Raw genomic sequence first — 20,394 nt, 5'->3', positions numbered from 1 at the left:
CAGACCAGCCTCTCAGTGCCACTAATTGCAGCGTCCTGGCTGCTTAGCAACAGCCAGGACGCTAGCTGGGCCGCCCAGCATCTTCCGGATGCCAGGCAACCTGCAAGGAGGAAGACAGGCGGCGGAAGTGATGCGCCGTCCTGGTTGCTTAGCAATTGGGAACCTGCATGCCGCCTCCCGCCACCAGCCACAGTGCCCGCCTGCACCAGCTGCCGCCTGCTGGATCCCGTGGACCCGCTGCTGACGGCAGGTATAGGTCCCTGGATCATAACACATTCACTGTCTGGCTGCTGGCTGGGAAGAAGGAAGAGAATGCTGACTCGCCACTCTGCTATTCTCTACTGCCTCCTATCTCAGGAGGCAGATGCTCACAGCCCAATCCGCCCCTGCTCAAAGTCCTCTAGAATTGAGGGCCCTTGGGCAGCTACCCATTAATCCCATACATTAAACTGGCCCTGCCAGTGACGTCACTGAACGATTTCATTTACTGATATTGTTCAATGTGCACACACAATATCAGCCACTCAATATATTGTTAACTTTATCGTCCGTGACCAGAATCACATAGTGTGTATGGGGCTTTACACTGACGCAGCAGAACTAGTTTGCCATGAACGCTTAATGGATCAGACACCTAGGGTGACATTCTATGGGATGCGATTATCGTTTTTTTGCGGTAATTAGACCACAAAATGGCGATATCGCATTTTCCCATGAAATCGTTTATTTAATGGGATGCGCACAGGGGCTGAAATCGCATATTATGTGCGTTAAGGTCTGGTGAATAAAAATGCGAGATTAATTCGCATTTTTATCGCATCCAGATGTTTTCGCACAGAAAAGTATATAAGTCGCTTATTTAATGCAATGCGCATTTGCACATCGCATTTTTTAAGTGACTAATTATCACACTTATTTCAGACCTGGGTCTGTTAGGCGAATTAGCCAGAACCCTGCACAGATCGCAATGTTCCGTGCAGGGTTCTGCTGTAAAAAATAATAGAAATGGTTAAAAAATAAAAAAAACGAGCGCGGGGTCCCCCGTCTGAGTATAACCAGCCCCGGGCTCACTGAGCCGGTGCTGGTGACATAAAATCAGGGTCCCCGACAAATAGGGGTCCCCTTGATTTTATGAAACCAGCACCGGGCTCAAGGTCCGGCGCTGGTTCCCAAAATACGGGGGACAAAGTGACTAGGGGTCCCCCGTATTTTAAGAACCAGCACCGGACACAACCAGCCAGCAGGGTAATGCCACAGCCGGGGGAAGCTTATTATATAAGCTCCCGCGGCCAAAGCATTAACCCCCTGGCTGGTCAGCATGGGCAGGGGTCCTGGGGAAGTGGGGACCCCCCCAATGAAGGTGTCCCCCCCTCCAGGACTTACCAGCCCATGCTGATAGTCCGGGGCTGTCCCCGATGCCCCTGGCCGGTGGGCATCGGGCTGATGATTTGTGTAAAAAAAAGAATGAAAACTATTGTTTTACACTGGCGAACTATGAGTCCCAGCAAGCCTACCCCGCATGCTGGGACTTGGGGAACCACAAGTCCCAGCATGCGGGGCATTAAAGGGCCCGCTGGCACTTGTAGTTCTGCAGTGAAAAAAAGTGCACAAAATCACACTGACACCCTGTAAAATAAAACTTTAATACACACAAAACACACACACACACTGATACTTACCTACCTTGAGCCCGTAGGTCGGTCCCTGGATCCTGGGTCCGGGCTCCGGGGCTCCAGGGCAGAAGAGTCCGGTTCCGGGGCCTTGGTCCTGGTTCCGGGGCCTTGGTCCTGGTTCCGGGGCTGGTCCTGGGGTTCCGGGGCTCCTGGCGTGAAGAATCCGGGGTCCGGGATCCGTGGTAGTCCCCAGGGGTACCTAAGGAGGCAAATCCTACTCACCTGCTCCCCGGCGGCGACCTCCGGTGACAGCGCTGCTCCAGACTGGTACCCGGCTTGCAGGACTTTGCCCGGCGCTGAGATGTTTCCTCCTCGCCGTCTCTGCACAGAATGATTTCTCGGCCAATCAGGAGCCGAGAAAGTCGGCTCCTGATTGGCCAGAAATCATTCTGAATACAGACGCCGACCAAGTAACATCTCAGCGCATCCAGAGCAGAGATGTTACTTCGTCGGCGTCTGTATTCAGAATGATTTCTGGCCAATCAGGAGCCGACTTTCTCGGCTTCTGATTGGCCAGAAATCATTCTGAATACAGACGCCGACGAAGTAACATCTCAGCGCATCCAGAGCAGAGATGTTACTTCGTCGGCGTCTGTATTCAGAATGATTTCTGGCCAATCAGGAGCCGACTTTCTCGGCTTCTGATTGGCCGAGAAATCATTCTGTGCAGAGACGGCGAGGAGGAAACATCTCAGCGCCGGGCAAAGTCCTGCAAGCCGGGTACCAGTCTGGAGCAGCGCTGTCACCGGAGGTCGCCGCCGGGGAGCAGGTGAGTAGGATTTGCCTCCTTAGGTACCCCTGGGGACTACCACGGATCCCGGACCCCGGATTCTTCACGCCAGGAGCCCCGGAACCCCAGGACCAGCCCCGGAACCAGGACCAAGGCCCCGGAACCGGACTCTTCTGCCCTGGAGCCCCGGAGCCCGGACCCAGGATCCAGGGACCGACCTACGGGCTCAAGGTAGGTAAGTATCAGTGTGTGTGTGTTTTGTGTGTATTAAAGTTTTATTTTACAGGGTGTCAGTGTGATTTTGTGCACTATTTTTTTCACTGCAGAACTACAAGTGCCAGCGGGCCCTTTAATGCCCCGCATGCTGGGACTTGTGGTTCCCCAAGTCCCAGCATGCGGGGTAGGCTTGCTGGGACTCATAGTTCGCCAGTGTAAAACAATAGTTTTCATTCTTTTTTTTACACAAATCATCAGCCCGATGCCCACCGGCCAGGGGCATCGGGGACAGCCCCGGACTATCAGCATGGGCTGGTAAGTCCTGGAGGGGGGGGACCCCTTCATTGGGGGGGTCCCCACTTCCCCAGGACCCCTGCCCATGCTGACCAGCCAGGGGGTTAATGCTTTGGCCGCGGGAGCTTATATAATAAGCTTCCCCCGGCTGTGGCATTACCCTGCTGGCTGGTTGTGTCCGGTGCTGGTTCTTAAAATACAGGGGACCCCTAGTCACTTTGTCCCCCGTATTTTGGGAACCAGCGCCGGACCTTGAGTCTGGTGCTGGTTTCATAAAATCAAGGGGACCCCTATTTGTCGGGGACCCTGATTTTATGTCACCAGCACCGGCTCAGTGAGCCCGGGGCTGGTTATGCTCGGGCGGGGGACCCCGCGCTCGTTTTTTTTTTTACACTTTGCGCTGTCCTGCAAATGTGCGATTTTCAGACATGAAAATCGCACATTTTCAGGACTAAATACAGCGCACCACTTCGCTGCAAATCGCCCCTCTTCGCACTTTTCAGCCTCCAATGCGCATCACATTAAATATGCGCATTTTGACTGAAAAATGCGAATTTAAAATTGGCGATTTGCGGCGATGTGGTGCGCAAATAAAACATGCGCATTTAGCGCATAGCATAGAATCTCGCCCAATGTCATCTGCCAAACAGACTTTGCACTAGTTCCAATCAAGATCTCATCGATCCCTAACAGATGCTGATTACATTTGTTGGTCATTTTGGTTACACGCAAGCAGCTTTTTGGGGGCAGTTTGATCAACATAAGCTGACTCGGCCATTCACATTGCTGTGTGTGCTGGGGACGTAAGACACACATTTGAAAAATACTTTCCAGGTATAGAAGGGTGCATCTGTACACATCATGCGCTGCCTAGTCTCCGCACTTTGGTGCGTTACAATACCTATAACAATACTTTCAAGGTACGTGTATTTTTTATGCCCATCTTTAATTTATTCATTAATAAAAAAAATCACACATGGGATCATAGGATAGACAGCAACTAGGTCGGCAGGGCTGAAGGTTGACATGAGACAAGGTACCCATAGACGGTCCGTTCCCGGACCGTCCGTTTTGTACTATGCGATGCGCGCTCCCGCGCATCACATAGTACGGTACAAAAAGTATGTGCTGCACATACTTTTTGTACTAGCTAAACATCGTATCGGATCGCATTGCATGCACTAGGCATGCACTAGGCATGCGATCCGATACGATGCATGCTAATTAAGACCCAAACGGATCCGTTTAACGGACCGTGTATGGGCACCATTAGGTTGGCAAGTCATTAGGTCGACACAAGCATTGGGTCGACATGGGAAAGGTTGACAGTCAAAAGGTCGACATGGGGTTTTCAACTTTTTTTTTTTGTCCCGAATTTCAACACAGTGGACATGGACACGTAGCACCACGTGCACTCACCATGATTTGGGCACGGTGCATCACTACGCTTGGCACACTATGTTATTCTCCCACCACACCCTAGTGGATGGTAGGGCATGAAATCCTGCCTGTCGGCACATGTCAGCTCAAAAAAAAAAGTGAAAAACCCCATGTTGACCTTTTGACTGTCGACCTTTCCCATATCCACCTAATGCTTGTGTCGACCTAATGACCTGTCGACCTAACCCGTGTCCTGGAGAGGGCAGCTGAAAAGTAGGCAACCCTGACACAGTGAGGATCTCCCATAGTACTGAGATCCAGCGGTCTCCTGACACTACAGCACTGCACTGCAAGCAGATTTCGTCTAACTTTCCTAGATGTCTTAGCTGGTCGTGTATAATAGGCACACCCTGCACCCAAAGCCTACACTCCTCTGCACAGAATAAGCATGTGGGCCCCTCTTCTGCACAGAGACAGCATGTAGGCCCCTCTTCTGCACAGAAACAGCATGTGGGCCCATCTTCTGCACAGAAACAGCATGTGGGCCCCTCTTCTGCACAGAGACAGCATGTAGGCCCCTCTTCTGCACAGAAACAGCATGTGGGCCCCTCCTCTGCACAGAGACAGCATGTGGGCCCATCTTCTGCACAGAATAAGCATGTGTTCCCCTCCTCTGCACAGAATAAGCATGTGGGCCCCTCTTCTGCACAGAGACAGCATGTGGGCCCCTCTTCTGCACAGAGACAGCATGTGGGCCCCTCCTCTGCATAGAAACAGCATGTGGGCCCCTCCTCTGCACAGAAACAGCACGTGGGCCCCTCTTCTGCACAGAGACAGCATGTGGGCCCCTCCTCTGCACAGAGACAGCACGTGGGCCCTCTTCTGCACAGAGACAGCATGTGGGGCCCTCTTTTGCACAGAGACAGCATGTGGGCCCCTCTTCTGCACAGAGACAGCATGTGGGCCCCTCTTCTGCACAGAGACAGCATGTAGGCCCCTCTTCTGCACAGAGACAGCATTTGTTCCCCTCCTCTGCACAGAATAAGCATGTGGGCCCCTCTTCTGCACAGAGACAGCATGTAGGCCCCTCTTCTGCACAGAAACAGCATGTGGGCCCATCTTCTGCACAGAATAAGCATGTGGGCCCCTCTTCTGCACAGAGACAGCATGTAGGCCCCTCTTCTGCACAGAGACAGCATGTGGGCCCCTCTTCTGCACAGAGACAGCATGTAGGCCCCTCTTCTGCACAGAAACAGCATGTGGGCCCCTTCTCTGCACAGAATAAGCATGTGGGCCCCTCTTCTGCACAGAGACAGCATGTAGGCCCTCTTCTGCACAGAAACAGCATGTGGGCCCATCTTCTGCACAGAAACAGCATGTGGGCCCCTCTTCTGCACAGAGACAGCATGTAGGCCCCTCTTCTGCACAGAAACAGCATGTGGGCCCCTCCTCTGCACAGAGACAGCATGTGGGCCCATCTTCTGCACAGAATAAGCATGTGTTCCCCTCCTCTGCACAGAATAAGCATGTGGGCCCCTCTTCTGCACAGAGACAGCCTGTGGGCCCCTCTTCTGCACAGACGCAGCATGTGGGCCCCTCCTCTGCATAGAAACAGCATGTGGGCCCCTCCTTTGCACAGAAACAGCACGTGGGCCCCTCTTCTGCACAGAGACAGCATGTGAGCCCCTCCTCTGCACAGAGACAGCACGTGGGCCCTCTTCTGCACAGAGACAGCATGTGGGGCCCTCTTTTGCACAGAGACAGCATGTGGGCCCCTCTTCTGCACAGAGACAGCATGTGGGCCCCTCTTCTGCACAGAGACAGCATGTGGGCCCCTCTTCTGCACAGAGACAGCATGTAGGCCCCTCTTCTGCACAGAGACAGCATGTGTTCCCCTCCTCTGCACAGAATAAGCATGTGGGCCCCTCTTCTGCACAGAGACAGCATGTAGGCCCCTCTTCTGCACAGAAACAGCATGTGGGCCCATCTTCTGCACAGAATAAGCATGTGGGCCCCTCTTCTGCACAGAGACAGCATGTAGGCCCCTCTTCTGCACAGAGACAGCATGTGGGCCCCTCTTCTGCACAGAGACAGCATGTAGGCCCCTCTTCTGCACAGAAACATAATGTGGGCCGCTCCTCTGCACAGAATAAGCATGTGGGCCCCTCTTCTGCACAGAGACAGCATGTAGGCCCTCTTCTGCACAGAAACAGCATGTGGGCCCATCTTCTGCACAGAAACAGCATGTGGGCCCCTCCTCTGCACAGAGACAGCATGTGGGCCCCTCTCCTGCTCAGAAACCGCATGTGGGCCCCTCCTCTGCACAGAAACAGCATGTGGTCCCTCCTCTGCACAGAGACAGCATGTGGGTCCCTCCTCTGTACAGAGACAGCATGTGGGCCCAGGGCCATCTTAACATTAGCGAGGGCCCCTGGAAAAACCAATTCACTGGTCCCCCCCCCCTCGGCAGACCCCCCTCCCAGTGAATTAGTTTGCCTGGAGCACATGCTGGGTGCTGCTACTGCCTACCTTATCTTGCCCCAGCAGTCCAGCTCAGCGCCAGCGTCAGTCAACAGCCCACCGGCCATGTGCACTGTGGAGGGATGCTCATCCGTTGGGTGAGTGGGCGGCTGCGGCGCTGAGTCCCCCCACAGTGGTAGTGTGCATCTGGGACCCGGGTAACAGCCGCCGTACTCGTCAGCTTCTTCCTTGTGCTATCTGAGCTGCAGCCTGAACAAGGCCAGTGCGGGCTGGATGGCACCACCACCCTAGAAGTCTGTACTGGGGTGGGGTGCACTGGCAAGAAGCAGGCTGCCAGTACCTGCCGGAACCGCACCACGTCCTCGTCGACGGCAGCTCATGTTAGCCGGGGTGGGGAGTCAGCGCATCTCACTGTCACAACGCGGTGACAGCATTTCAAATGTAGCACCTTTACCTGTGGCCTGGCATCCAATCAGGAGCAGCCACTGCTGATTGGCTGCCCGTCTGGGTGCTCTCATCGCTGCCACTGTATGGGGGTGACTGGCCACCAGCTTGCTGCAGCTGCTCACTGTGCGTTCCAGCCCACTTTAACACCTGCGCCGTCTTTTCCATTGCGTTGGGCCCCTAGGTCCTAGGGCCCCTGGGCAAGTGCCTATTGTGCCCAATGGTAAAGACGGCCCTGTTTGGGCCCCTCTTCTGCAAAGAGACAGCATATGGGCCCCTCCTCTGCACAGAGACAGTATGTGGGCCCCTCTTCTGCACAGATACAGTATGTGGGCCCCTCTTCTGCACAGAGACAGCATGTGGGCCCCTCTTCTGCACAGAGACAGCATGTGGGCCCCTCTTCTGCACAGAGGCAGCATGTGGGCCCCTCTTCTGCACAGAGGAAGCATGTGGGCCCCTCTCCTGCACAGAGACAGCATGTGGGCCCCTCCTCTGCACAGAGATAGCATGTGGGCCCCTCCTCTGCACAGAGACAGCATGTGGGCCCCTCCTCTGCACAGAGACAGCATGTGGGCCCCTCCTCTGCACAGAGACAGCATGTGGGCCCCTCCTCTGCACAGAGACAGCATGTGGGCCCCTCTTCTGCACAGAGACAGCATGTGGGCCCCAATGGGCATAGAGGGAGAATGAGTGCAGCAAGGAACTGTGCCCCCAGCATGGCAGTTGCAGCAAGCCATGTGAGGGGGCGCGGTACACTTATACGGTGTCCAAGTTGACTTATTTTGACATAGACAACAAAAAATAATCGATGTCGATCTTTTTACCGTTATCATTTTGCTGGTGTCGACATTTGCCCATGTCGACATAATGCATGTCGACCATTTGGATGTGTTGACATTTGGCCTGTCAGCCAATAGTGGTCGACCTTTTGACTGTCGACATAGACACGGTCGACCTAACGACCCATACCCATGGAGTTTGGATCTGTCAATTAAAAGATACATTGAGTCTGCAGATTGGAAGTATTCCGAATGAGATGGTAATGTGGGGCCGATTCAGACCCGTTCACATTCAAATTCAGACCATTGCCTGATGGTGGAGGGTTTGCGCAAACCCTGGGAGATAACGACCTTGGCAGGTTTCACACCTGCTGAGCCCTTTGCTCCCAAGGGGATGGGTGGGGGCAGACAGGGGCCTGGAGCAAGGGAACGGCCATCGGTTTATGGGTGCCCCCATGAAAACTTTGGGCGTTCCCCTGGGAACGCAGGTGGATCGATGCCTTCTCGGGCGGGTGCTGAAGTCGCATGACTTTTATTTCTGAAGGGGAGAAAAATCTTTCGATGGTCGGCGGCAGGCAGCGCTGACTAGGCTGCAAATATACGCAGCCTAGTGAACAGGTCTGAATCAGGCCTTATTCCGGTTGACTCGCAAAGCTGTGAATTTCACAGCTTTGCGAGTCATTGAAACGCCGGCGGCCCGCACTCCGAGTTCCCTCCGCAGGCCCACACGCATGTGAATGGCTGTTTTGCATATACATCCATTCCCAGCCTTGTGTGCGGGGACAAAATCATTCGATGGTCACCAACCATCGAATAATTTTGCAAGAGAGCGCACACTTAAGACACCTCTGTGACGTCTTAGATCTGCGGACGCCCTGTACGGGAAGTGGGTGGGCAGCTGACACCCGCTGATGTCGTCTGCCCGCCCCACACCCCATGTGCGTCAGGTCTACTTTAGCGTGGGAACGCCCAGAATTTTCATGGGAACGCACATGATACGCTGGGCGTTCCCATGGCGGCGCAGACCGTCGCTGCCACCCCACTGTTAGGTGCGAACTGGACAGAGAACAAGCAGTTCCCGCGTCTGCTCACACCTAGCGGCTGCACATGCGCACAAATGTATATGCACATGCTCCGTCGCTCACCATCGTTCCCCTGCACGAACATACAGGGGAGCGAATGAACCTGAATAAGGTCCAATGGGGCAGATGTATTAAGCCGGGCGAAGAGATAAACTGGAGATAAAGTGGAAGGAGATAATGCACCAGCCAATCAACTCCCAACTGTCATATTTCAAACACAGCTGATTGGCTGGTGCGTTATCTCCTTCCACTTTATCTCCAGTTTATCTCTTCGATAGGCTTAATACATCTGGCCCACTGTTCCCATAATATGTCCCGTCTCACACCTCTGTAATTCTGCCATCTGATTGGACTTCCCTCTCCAGCACAGAACCCAGTAATCAGTACGTTCCTTAGGAATTATAACCGTTTAATTCTAATCAGAATATTTTTCAGAAATGATAAGTTAATGAAACCGCTCCAGTACAATCTATGCAGCACACTAAAGGCCAATGCGGACAGGAAACTAAAGGTGCGCCAACATGCGACTTTGAATCCTATCAAACGGGCTGAATAATTTGTGACTAATGGTTAACGTTTATCGTTCAGTGTTAGATATATGAATTAAACTGGAGGAAGTCTCAGCAGCAGCAGGATTTAAGTGCTACTTCTAACCAGAATATAACACTGTGGGTTGATTTATTTTTTTATTTTGCACTCATGCATTTAAAAAAAAAAAAAAATGGTGAGTCCTAAGTAAGAATTAACACAGAGAGAAAGGAGAAAAAAGCAGCCAGGGAAGGATTCTTGCATTTGACAGTACAGACCTTCTGTTCGTCATCCTACTATCAAAGCAAATGAGCATCCAGCTGAGAAATTCCAGCCAATCACAGTGCGCATTCCTGGGTCTTTCACCAGTCCTTGGTGGGGAAGGGTTTTGCTTTCATGCTCTGAATTTGGAAGACGGATAAAAATGCCAGGTCTGAACTGCCTCTAGGGATAACCTTCCCTCTCTAATATGAATGAACAGCATCTTGGCTGGGGTATCCAAACCAAAAAATTGACAGTGCAGGCTTGGTGTCTTCCTGAGGCCTTGTATTCTCAGCAGTGGAGTGCTGGATTTTCCGATTCTGCATTGAGAGGTGCATTGGATTCTAGACCTCCATGTACGACAATTTATATCTACATGGATTTGAAGATTCGGAGGCGGTAAGCATCTCCTCTCCTCTTCATCCTTTCAGCAGAGTAGAGAAATGATTTACACTAGAGCAGCTGAGGGGTGTAGGCACTGATAGCAATCTAAAGGATTCCGAACCATCCGTTGCATTATTAATCAGGACATTAGTGATCCAGTTTTGCTTTCCTCTATATGATTCTGATCATTTTTATAAAGGAGAAGGGCTTAGGCAGAATCCAGGTTATGTTGCCCATCGTTGTCAGGAAATGTCACCTGTGATTCGGACGTGTGTGCTAGAACAGTACCAAATCCTTGTAAATTGCAGCATAATTCAATGTTGTCTTAGAAAAGAGTTTTATAAGATAGGTATCTACAATAGGAGGAGGATTGTTTTGGATTTGCAGGAATGTTGCATCCCTGTATGACTGAACAGTGCATTAATGTCAAGTATCGATATATTAGTATTAGAATTAATGCACCCCAATCTTAGGGGTGGAAGGCCATTGTCAGAGATGTAACGGGGACTCTTGGGAATGAAAGGGTGGATCAGTTTAAAATTCAGGGGGACACAGTGGGAGTCCTGTAAGAACCAGCAAGGCAGCGTTGTTCTAGACAGAGATGTATGGAAGGATTATTATGTAAGAAGTCATTGATTTTCATAAATGGGTCCAGCATGTACGTCATTGCAGATGTGTAAACTTACTGGTGTGATAACCACAGGGGAGCGGGTAACATTACATATTAGCCGTGATACTGCGCTCTTTTCCTCAAACAAGCATCAGCAGTTATCAGTGTAAAATGTGGTGTTCTGATGTCAGGATTTCAGCTGTATCCCATGTGCAAATATAGCTTCTCCTGCAGCATTAACCAGCGGTAGTCTGGGCATCCCAGTCCCTGCTGCATTTGATGGGATTAGGAATTATTTGAATGTTTTGCATGTAAATGTAGAAGGTGAGATAGGAAGGGGGAGGCAGGGCATGCTGCACGAAATCTGCCTGTACAGGATGAGCAGGAGCCAGGGAGAGGACGAGGAGGAGGAGGAGGGGTCAGGATGGGAAGAAGAGACACAGTCTCTGGAGATGTAGTCTTTGTGTAGTAGCAGCAGCAGCAGCAGCTATTGGAGGGAAAATCAGAAATGTTTTGTGCAGCGTGTTTATGGCATGGTCAATGATGGGGTTAAGTAACAGAGCAAGGCCACGCGTGACTTTTTCGTGATAGGTGAACTACAAATCTAAGCATGCCCCTGCATCCTCTGGGTATAGGTAAACTGTGGCTCCCCGTGGGAGTTGTATTATATAATCCAGCATATCATGTCTTGTCAGACCACTGTGACTGGCCTACTACAAATCCCAGCATGCCATCAACTCTGGGACTCCTGGTTCCAGGACAGCTGGTCAGCCACAGTTTGCTCTATATTATTCATAAACCAAAAAGATTCAATCATTTAATTGTTTCACTGCGATCATTTTCTGGTGTCAATTCCAGGCCTCTTGCAGAATTTGGAGTATTATTATGGCACACATACAGTATATTGTTCTGTAGCTTCCAGTGTTTTATCCTAGTGCTCTTCAGCTCTGGACAATAAATCCCCAGAGGTAGCTCAGAATGATTTAGGGAGTGTGACAGTGTATTAAAAAGAAAGTAAAACAATGAATGGCAAAGAACAGAGTCAGAGGCGCTCAATTTAAGAAAAAAACACTGACATCATTTGTAACTGATTGTTTCAAAATAGAGATGACATCATTTGTAACTGATTGTTTCAAAATCAAAATAGAGATGACATCATTTGTAACTGATTGTTTCAAAATAGAGATTACATCATTTGTAACTGATTGTTTCAAAATAGAGATGACATCATTTGTAACTGATTGTTTCAAAATAGAGATGACATCATCAGTAACTGATTGTTTCAAAATATAGATGACATCATCAGTAACTGATTGTTTCAAAATAGAGATGACATCATCAGTAACTGATTGTTACCTATGTACTTTGCTACACAGGATTATTAATTGTTGTGTTGTGCAATAATCTCCTTTAATCATGCTATCTGTATCATGATATCTGTATGCTATCATGCAATCTGTAATTTGATCTTCAGATGAATAATCTCTTCCAAAGTGTTTAACAGCCCAGTGATTGATTATTCATTGCAAGGGATTTTGGAAGTTTGTGGGCCAAAAATATTCATCGAAACAGTACAGTAGGAATGTTTTTCTTGTCTGCTGCCTCATACACATGGGAATCATAACTGGGCATTCCACCTGCACCCCTATAGCCAGGCAGATGCATTTTAACACCTGTGATAAGGATAATGTAATCAAATGGACATGCATATATACACACACTACTTCCGCGCAAGCATTTACTTCGCTTTCCATCAATTGTTACAGTAGCTTGCCTCCAGTGTTGATGAGTGCAACATAATGAAGTTCTATAGGAATGTTCATTAAGTGCATAATGCACCGAGCTGCAGTGAGGCTTTGAGAACATGCTATGAAGGCTCTTTTAAAATCCCAGGTTTTGTATCTGTATGAACAGGCAGGGCCGGTGCAAGGCACCAGAGCGCCCCAGGCAAGTCGGGGTGGGGGCGCCCCCACCCCGACTTGCCTGGGGCGCTCTGGTGCCTTGCACCGGCCCTGCCTGTTCATACAGATACAAAACCTGGGATTTTAAAAGAGCCTTCATAGCATGTTCTCAAAGCCTCACTGCAGCTCGGTGCATTATGCACTTAATGAACATTCCTATAGAACTTCATTATGTTGCACTCATCAACACTGGAGGCAAGCTACTGTAACAATTGATGGAAAGCGAAGTAAATGCTTGCGCGGAAGTAGTGTGTGTATATATGCATGTCCATTTGATTACATTAAAATCCCAGGTTTTGTATCTGTATGAACAGGCAGGGCCGGTGCAAGGCACCAGAGCGCCCCAGGCAAGTCGGGGTGGGGGCGCCCCGGTGTCTGCCGCCCGGGTACCTGTCCTGCGGCGCTGTAAAGCTGGCGGCGGCAGCGGAGGGTCCCTGCAGTCAATAAGAAATAACGAGCGCAATCCGCCGGGCTATGCGGAAGCGCTTCTGTTTGGAAACACTGGCTGCACGGCGCACGCTGATTGGCTGAATCACAGCCAATCAGCGTGCGGCCAGTGTTTCCAAAACAGAAGCGCTTCCGCATAGCCCGGCGGATTGCGCTCGTTATTTCTTATTGACTGCAGGGACCCCCCGCTGCCGTCGCCAGCTTTTATGCCACAGGACAGGTACCCGGGCGGCAAGGGGGGGCGAAATACCGCCCTCCAGTGGCCGGCGCCCTAGGCAAATGCCTAGATTTGCCTAGTGGTGGCGCCGGCCCTGTGAACAGGCATGGTTCCAACATTTGCATGTAGAAGCCCTATGGGCAATTCAATTCATGAAAGTAATCTAAAAAAAAAAATCATGTTTTTAATAGTAATTAATGTAGTGAAATATAGGGCCCGATTCAGGCCTGATCGCGGCTGTGTAAATATGCGCAGTGGGGGATTATAGACTGCGCATGCGTACGTCACTGAGTATGCATTCCCGATGCCTGCTGGCAAAGAAATCCTGCTACTTTTTTCCTTTGCTAGCCTCATGCAAGGAGATTGACAGGAAGTAGACGTCTAGGGGTACCGTCTGGTAACCAGCCGTCTATTGGAAGTGCTTAGAAAAATGCAGGCGTTCCAGAAAAAACGCCTTGCATGCCTAGGAAATGTAGGCGTACCCAAGCGTTTTAGGGGAGGGTGTGTGATGTCAGTTCCAGGCTGGATATGCCTGTATACATCGCTGCCGGCGAGTATGTCCCTGGCTACTCCTAGCTTGCGATGACTGGTGGCCAGTGGTAAATCATGCGATGGTGAGCCTGTAACAAAGGATTTTTCTCTCCATTGGCACAGTGAGCACATTCATTTGTAAGGTGGGATTTCACTGTAGCGGGGTGGCGTTCACCTGTTCTGGTTGTATGCTGCTAATTCACTCAGCAGCAATCAGGTCTGAACAGTGGTGTATGGTGAGGTCAGTGGGTGGTGAAGCACCTGGCCAGGCAACCGACCTCCCCCCCCCCCCCCTCCACCCACAGCAAATCGGAGGGCCGAGTTCCCACACCGGCAGGGGTGACAGAACTTTTTTTGGGCTGACGAGCTGCCCCCTGCCCCCCCCCCCCACAATACAAAGCCCATGGGGGTGACACAAGTGAGCTGCTGTCAGTGATTGGGTGGAGGTATAGCAGGTGAGCTGCTGTCAGTGCTGGGGGGGTGGGGTGTTGGAAAGTTATAATGTCATTGCTAAGTTTGGGGATGGGGGCACGGGTGCTGCTGTAAGTGATCACCAGGGTCAGACTGGTGCTGCTGTCAGTGAATATGTGTCATATGTATGTTCTTTGCATTATTTGTACCAATAATGACTGCCGAGGCACGGCCTCCCCTGGCTACACATCCCTGGGTCTGAATTACCCCGATAATCAGTTTCCACTGCAATTTGCTATATTTCACTGAGCTGGATAAATAAGTAACCTTTCCTATTATCAGCAATACCAGCATTGCTTATTTCAGCCCCTCTCTTCACTGGGCTGCTTCTGCAGCTTGGCAATGTAGATAGGCAACCCAACAGTGGCGTATCCATAATGGGTACAGGTCAGGCCCCTGGGCTCACACCGCACGCCCTGCACACATTTTTCCAATATCTAATCTCTCCCACGTCCCACGTCGGTAGCACTCTGACATCTCCCCAGAGACCTGCACATGTTCAGTAGGCTCTGTCACAGCGCCAGTGTCTACTCAGAATTGTGTTGCACAACTGTCAGTTCGAAAGTAAGGGGCATGAAAGGTGTCAGGAAGGGTCAACAGTCAATAGGTCAAGCCCATGTAGTCAACATGCATTATGTCAACATGTAAAAGGCGACAGTGCTTAAGTTTAACAGGTTCAAGTGGTCGACATGACAATTGTCATATGGTTGACACATGTTGGTTTTTTTAAATAATTTTGTTTCTTTGCCATTTACACGGAATACAAATGGGAATAGTAACCTAAGTGGAGGAAGGCACCATACCCAGACGCAGTACACTAATTCGGGTTCCCGCTGGCTGAAAATGGCTAATGGCACCCCAAAGAAAAAAACTTTTTTAAGTGTGGAACATTTACCTGTTTATCTTTTCCATGCTCACCCATTGTCCTTTTGTCCTTTTGAGCCAGTTGGCCTACGTCATATTGACCAATTGGGGTTGTCCTATTGACTGTCATCCTAGTTAGGGCTGAACAAATGATCCAATCACAATGGGTGACGATGCATAGCAGTAAATCAGCCTAATGCTGGTTGCTTGGATGAAATAAATATTTGGTACTGGATGGGAGCAAATGTTATTTGTAATTGAGTAATTTGCTCCCAAATTCTAGAAACTGTCAAAAACTGTCGGGCAGACAAGGTCCTATAGTTGAATCTGTTTGATTTACACAGTTTGACTGAATGTTTTTTGTCCATTTTCCTGGGTTTGTGAGCAAAGTGCTAATTGTCATTTTGCTCCAGTACCAGATTTTGAGTCCAACCAAACAACCAACTGGTTGTTGAAATGAACACTGAACTCTGATTCATTTTGTTGCCTTAATATTAAGGGTTTGATCACTTCATTTTGTGTTGAATATTGAGAGATATGTTTTGAGGGGTACACACATCAATGTGGCTGGATTGGCCCAATTGACCACTATTATTTCTTGACTGCAATAACTGCCACCAATAATGCTGGAAGGGATCTGTCTACTCGAATGAGTTGGATCTTAGACAAAGTGAGTTGGATCTTGTGCTCGGTGGTAGGATCGTATAATTTGGCCTGCAATACGTCCTTTACTCAATGACCTTTTTGCATGTAAAAAAAAAAATCTCTTTGATTTTACAACAAGAAAACAGTATTGGCCACTGTGTAATATGATCATTTAAACGTCCCATCAGCAAATTCTAAACCTGTGAAAGTCATTTATCATATAGAGGCATTTTTCAAGAAGGGGTTAGTTCACCTGTTGTTGGTGCAAAACTCTACCGCTGGAGCAACATGCTAACCTGATAATGGCCTTTATTCAGATCTGATCGCATTACAAATTTGTTCTCAAAATGGACAAAACCATGCTGCTCTGCAGATGGGGAAGATGTAACATGTATAGAGAGAGTTAGATTTGTGTGAGTTATTTTGTTTCTGTGCAGGGTGAATACTGGCTGCATTATTTTTACACTGCAATTTAGATTTCTGTTTCAACACACCCCACCCAAATGTAACTCTCTCTGTCATCTTTGGCTGAGATAGGCTGATGGCACTGACATCACAGACCCTCCCTTAAAAAGCCTGGCTCCAGAAAACATCAGGCCCCATAATTGGCGGCTTCCTGTCAATCAAGCTCCGGTCACATTGCATTTGTGATCCATACGTATTTTCTGTTGCTATTTGGGCTCGCGCATGGTCGCTATGATCCATATACATGAGAATTCTCTGATCAGAGATCAACTCTGAATCAGGCCCTTGGTCTAGAATTCAATGTCTGACCCCATTTTCCAGAATGCACCAAAATATTACTAATCTCCCGCAGCCCTCTCCCATCTTCCCCAACAGAATTGAACAGGGGAGCTCAGCAGAACGAGGCCGAGTTCACAAGCAGTCAGGCTCGTTCTGCCGAGAAAGGTCAGGAAGTGACGAGCTCCCTCTTCCTGGCCGCAGCTCGAGGCCAGGCCCCCTTCTCGTCTCGCTGCAGACGGGACATTGAATCCCGCCTGCAAATTCTTGGTCGAGCAGACCGAGAACGGTACAGGGTTACGGCTGTCGGGCCAGCTCGACAGCCATGACCCAAGATTGAATACCCCCCTAAGAATGTCTTTAATACTATTAAGCAGGTTGGATTCAAATCGATATGCTTATTTTACACTATTGTTACTAGACATTTTATTATTTTCTTATTTATCAATATTGCTCTGCTCCATGTCTCCTTTTTTGTGTGACGAGCCAACACCTTTATTTTCCCAGACTTTTTTCTTTACATATTCCCCCCACCCCCTATCTGTGCATGCACAGTGGTCTTACCTGCACAAAAGTTGTTAGAATTCCTGCACACTATTTTCCAGGCTGTGTCCAGTGTTTGCTTATAGCCTTGTAAGAACTGCATTTGGGGGAGGTAATGACTTGGCTATAAAAATGCAGGCATATTGGGAGCATATTCTGGGCATTCCCTACTGAGAATTTGTTCACAGGCCTGGCGACAAGCGGAGACAAAGATGACACCACAGGTCAGAGGGGCTCCTGGGATTCGGGACCTTTAACCTATCCTGCCCAGCCACCAGTTAATGTAGTAAACTAATCAGGGCCGGATTAAGCCTTCGGGGGGCCGGGTCACTTTAGACAAGGGGCCCCCTTCCACTTGTCATTACTGGCCGCAAACTGAACGGGAGATGATTACACTGTCAAAACACAGAGTAAAGGATATACTATAAACTTGGTCAATGGGTAACTGCTGGAGGTGGGGTATACATACAGTATATATATATATATATATATATATATATATATATATATATATATATATATATACCACATGAAAAGCCTGTTTGTCTCTCTGTACCTTACTCTGTAGCAGACCTCACAGGCTCAGGGCTGCCTCTGATTAAAAACCCTCCCATGACAAGGCTGCTGTCTTCCATGGGCCTGAGAAGCATGTGATGAGCTCCACCAAGTAGAGCTCAGCACACACCTGTCAGCCTCTGACCTCCTATGCAAAGTCTCACTGGACTTAGTCAACTCCCAGTAATGCACTGCACACTAGTGCAGTCCAGAGCCGAATTTCCCATTAGGCACGTGAGGCACGTGCCTAGGGGCAGCACATGCTTGGGGGCGGCACTTGGATGCCTGTGATGGTACTGTCAGCCCAAAGTGTACCAATAACTGCAAAATATCCACTGTACTGTACCGTATCCCATCTTAAATAGAGTGTAAATGATAGGACATGCAGATACTGCCCCTGTAAACTGTCCTACTTAGTAATATGTATACATAATAAAAGAACGTCACAGTTAGTGGCTTATTTTAAATAAATCCATTATATTGGCTATTATCAAATGAGGGCTTATAAGTAATCAATAAAAATAATATAATTAGACAGGGGGTAGCATTATTGTTGTGCCTAGGGGCGCCGTCATCCCTAAATCCGCCCCTAGTGCAGTCAGTGTGCCTTGGCTCCCGATGTAAAGCATCATTAATCATTGTCACATTGGCAGATAGGTGAAGCTGCAGCACTACCCCACTCCCATGAAAAATACCTGCCAACTACAGGGGGGCCCTAGATAGAGAGGGGTACTGAACCCCTGAGCCCCCCTTAATGCAGCCCTGAAACTAATTAAAGCCCAGCTTAACGTAGTAAACAAATTAAAGTCCAGCTAGCAACCGTATTGACCCGCCCCATGCCCATTAACTTCGTACGGTCCTGTTGGTGCTGATATCGTGATGTCATTAAACTGGCCCTATAACGCACTAAGAGGTTCTTGGTCACCCTAGTGCTGGTGCTGCTGCTATCCTTCATTCAGGGGTAAGAGGGAGCCGCAGCCACAATATTAGGGAAAGGGGGGACAGTGGCTTGCAATGTCCAGTAACCAGTGGCATAACTTTTATTTAAGCACCCCCATGCCAATCATAAAGCAGCGACCCTCCCCCTAGCCGCCCATGCCCCCCCCATCCCCCGCAGGATTACCTGTATTCGCTGCAGTGGTCCCGGATCCCCTCCTGGCTTCATTCTGATACTATGAAAAATGGACCATCACAAAATGTCCGCCCCCATAGAGCAGACAGTTTCAGAGAACAGTAGAACAGTCTGCTAAATGGGGGCGGACATTTTATGATGGTCCGTCTCCATAGCATCAGAATGAAGCCAGGAGGGGAGCCGGGACCACCGCAGCGAATACAGGTAATCCTGCGGGGGATGGGGGGGCATTACAATAGCCCTGCAGCCCCCCCCCCCAGCGCCCGCACTTACACAGCGCCTGCCCGCGACCTCAGGGGCTGCGGTGCTATTGTTACGCCACTGCCAGTAACCACCCGCTCGCATACTACTGATGAAGCCACATGCTCGTTATTATTATTTTCTTGTTTTACAAAGTACAAGTAGCTTCATATATTTAGAAATATCATCATTTTGGGCATGGATCGTTAGGTCGACCCAAAAAAGGTCAACACTCCTTAGGTTGACATACAGAAGGTCGACAGGGCCCTTAGGTTGACCGGCGGAAGGTCGACAATGCCCCCAGTACTGCAAATCCCGTCATTTGCGGGTCTTCGAGGAGGGGGTGGGGCTAAAATGACATGATTTGCATATTTAGCCCTGCCCAGCATATCGCTGTAATTTACCGCTGCCGCGGGGGAGATGCGGGAGGTTCCAGCGGTATACGGGAGGGTTGGCCACTTTTCTGGGGGGCCTGGAGGGGTACCCGATTTTTGTGATCCTCCTGGCCATTCCGGGAGGGTAAGCCAGGGACGTGCAGTCAGGGGAGGCAGGGGAGGCAGAGCCTCCCCTGTCATAAATCATTAAAAAAAAATACAAAGATGATATTTATAACACATACTGTGTAATAAATATCTAATTAGTATTTTTTTTATAAACTAGGGTGTGAGTTGCTGTGTGGGATTACTGGGAGGCATCGGGAGCCGTGCCTCCTGCTGACAATTGAAAACCGTCAGCAGCAGAGGCGGGGCTAAATGGCAGGGACAAAAATAAGCTGAAAAGCCCTTTTAAAAACGACAGTGACAGGAACGTGCCTTCAGCCCACATACAAAGCACGCCCCTGTCACTGAGACAGATGTGATAGGACAGCGGATCAGGCTGTCACACAGCGACAGCCTGTATCCGCTGTCACTGAGTCTGCAGTGCAGGGACATGTGGTGCTGGCAGCTGCCGTGCTATGTGACAGACAGCGGCACCGGGGAACCCTGCAGCGCCCACCCTTCCCCTCTCTTCCCCGTTTGAATCTAATGTGCGAGCGCTGCTTAATGTGCGGGCGCTGAATGTAATGTGCGGGCGCTGAATGTAATGTGCGGGCGCTGAATGTAATGTGCGGGCGCTGAATCTAATGTGCGGGCGCTGCTTAATGTGCGGGTGCTACTTCTGTCTATTTGACAGACAGCCGCCCTT

General features: G+C 49.7%; 1 protein-coding gene across 5 annotated transcripts in view; it reads left to right on the top strand.

Moving 5' to 3' along the window:
* The window catches only part of CACNB4 (calcium voltage-gated channel auxiliary subunit beta 4), a 200,352-nt gene that overhangs the window by 79,366 nt on the left and 100,592 nt on the right, over positions 1-20,394 (top strand). The window contains exon 1 of one of the 5 annotated variants that reach the window (XM_083154043.1): positions 9,963-10,267. The exons of the other annotated variants lie outside the window; for them this stretch is intronic. Coding sequence (XP_083010169.1) covers positions 10,223-10,267 — 45 coding nt within the window. The 5' untranslated portion in view covers positions 9,963-10,222. Of the gene's footprint in view, positions 1-9,962; positions 10,268-20,394 lie in introns of those variants that run through there. 5 annotated transcript variants of the gene reach the window in all.

Source organism: Crinia signifera, chromosome 7 (assembly GCF_055691185.1).
Source record: "Crinia signifera chromosome 7, ASM5569118v1, whole genome shotgun sequence".
NCBI lineage: Eukaryota > Metazoa > Chordata > Amphibia > Anura > Myobatrachidae > Crinia > Crinia signifera.
This window is presented reverse-complemented; position numbering and strand designations above follow the sequence as displayed.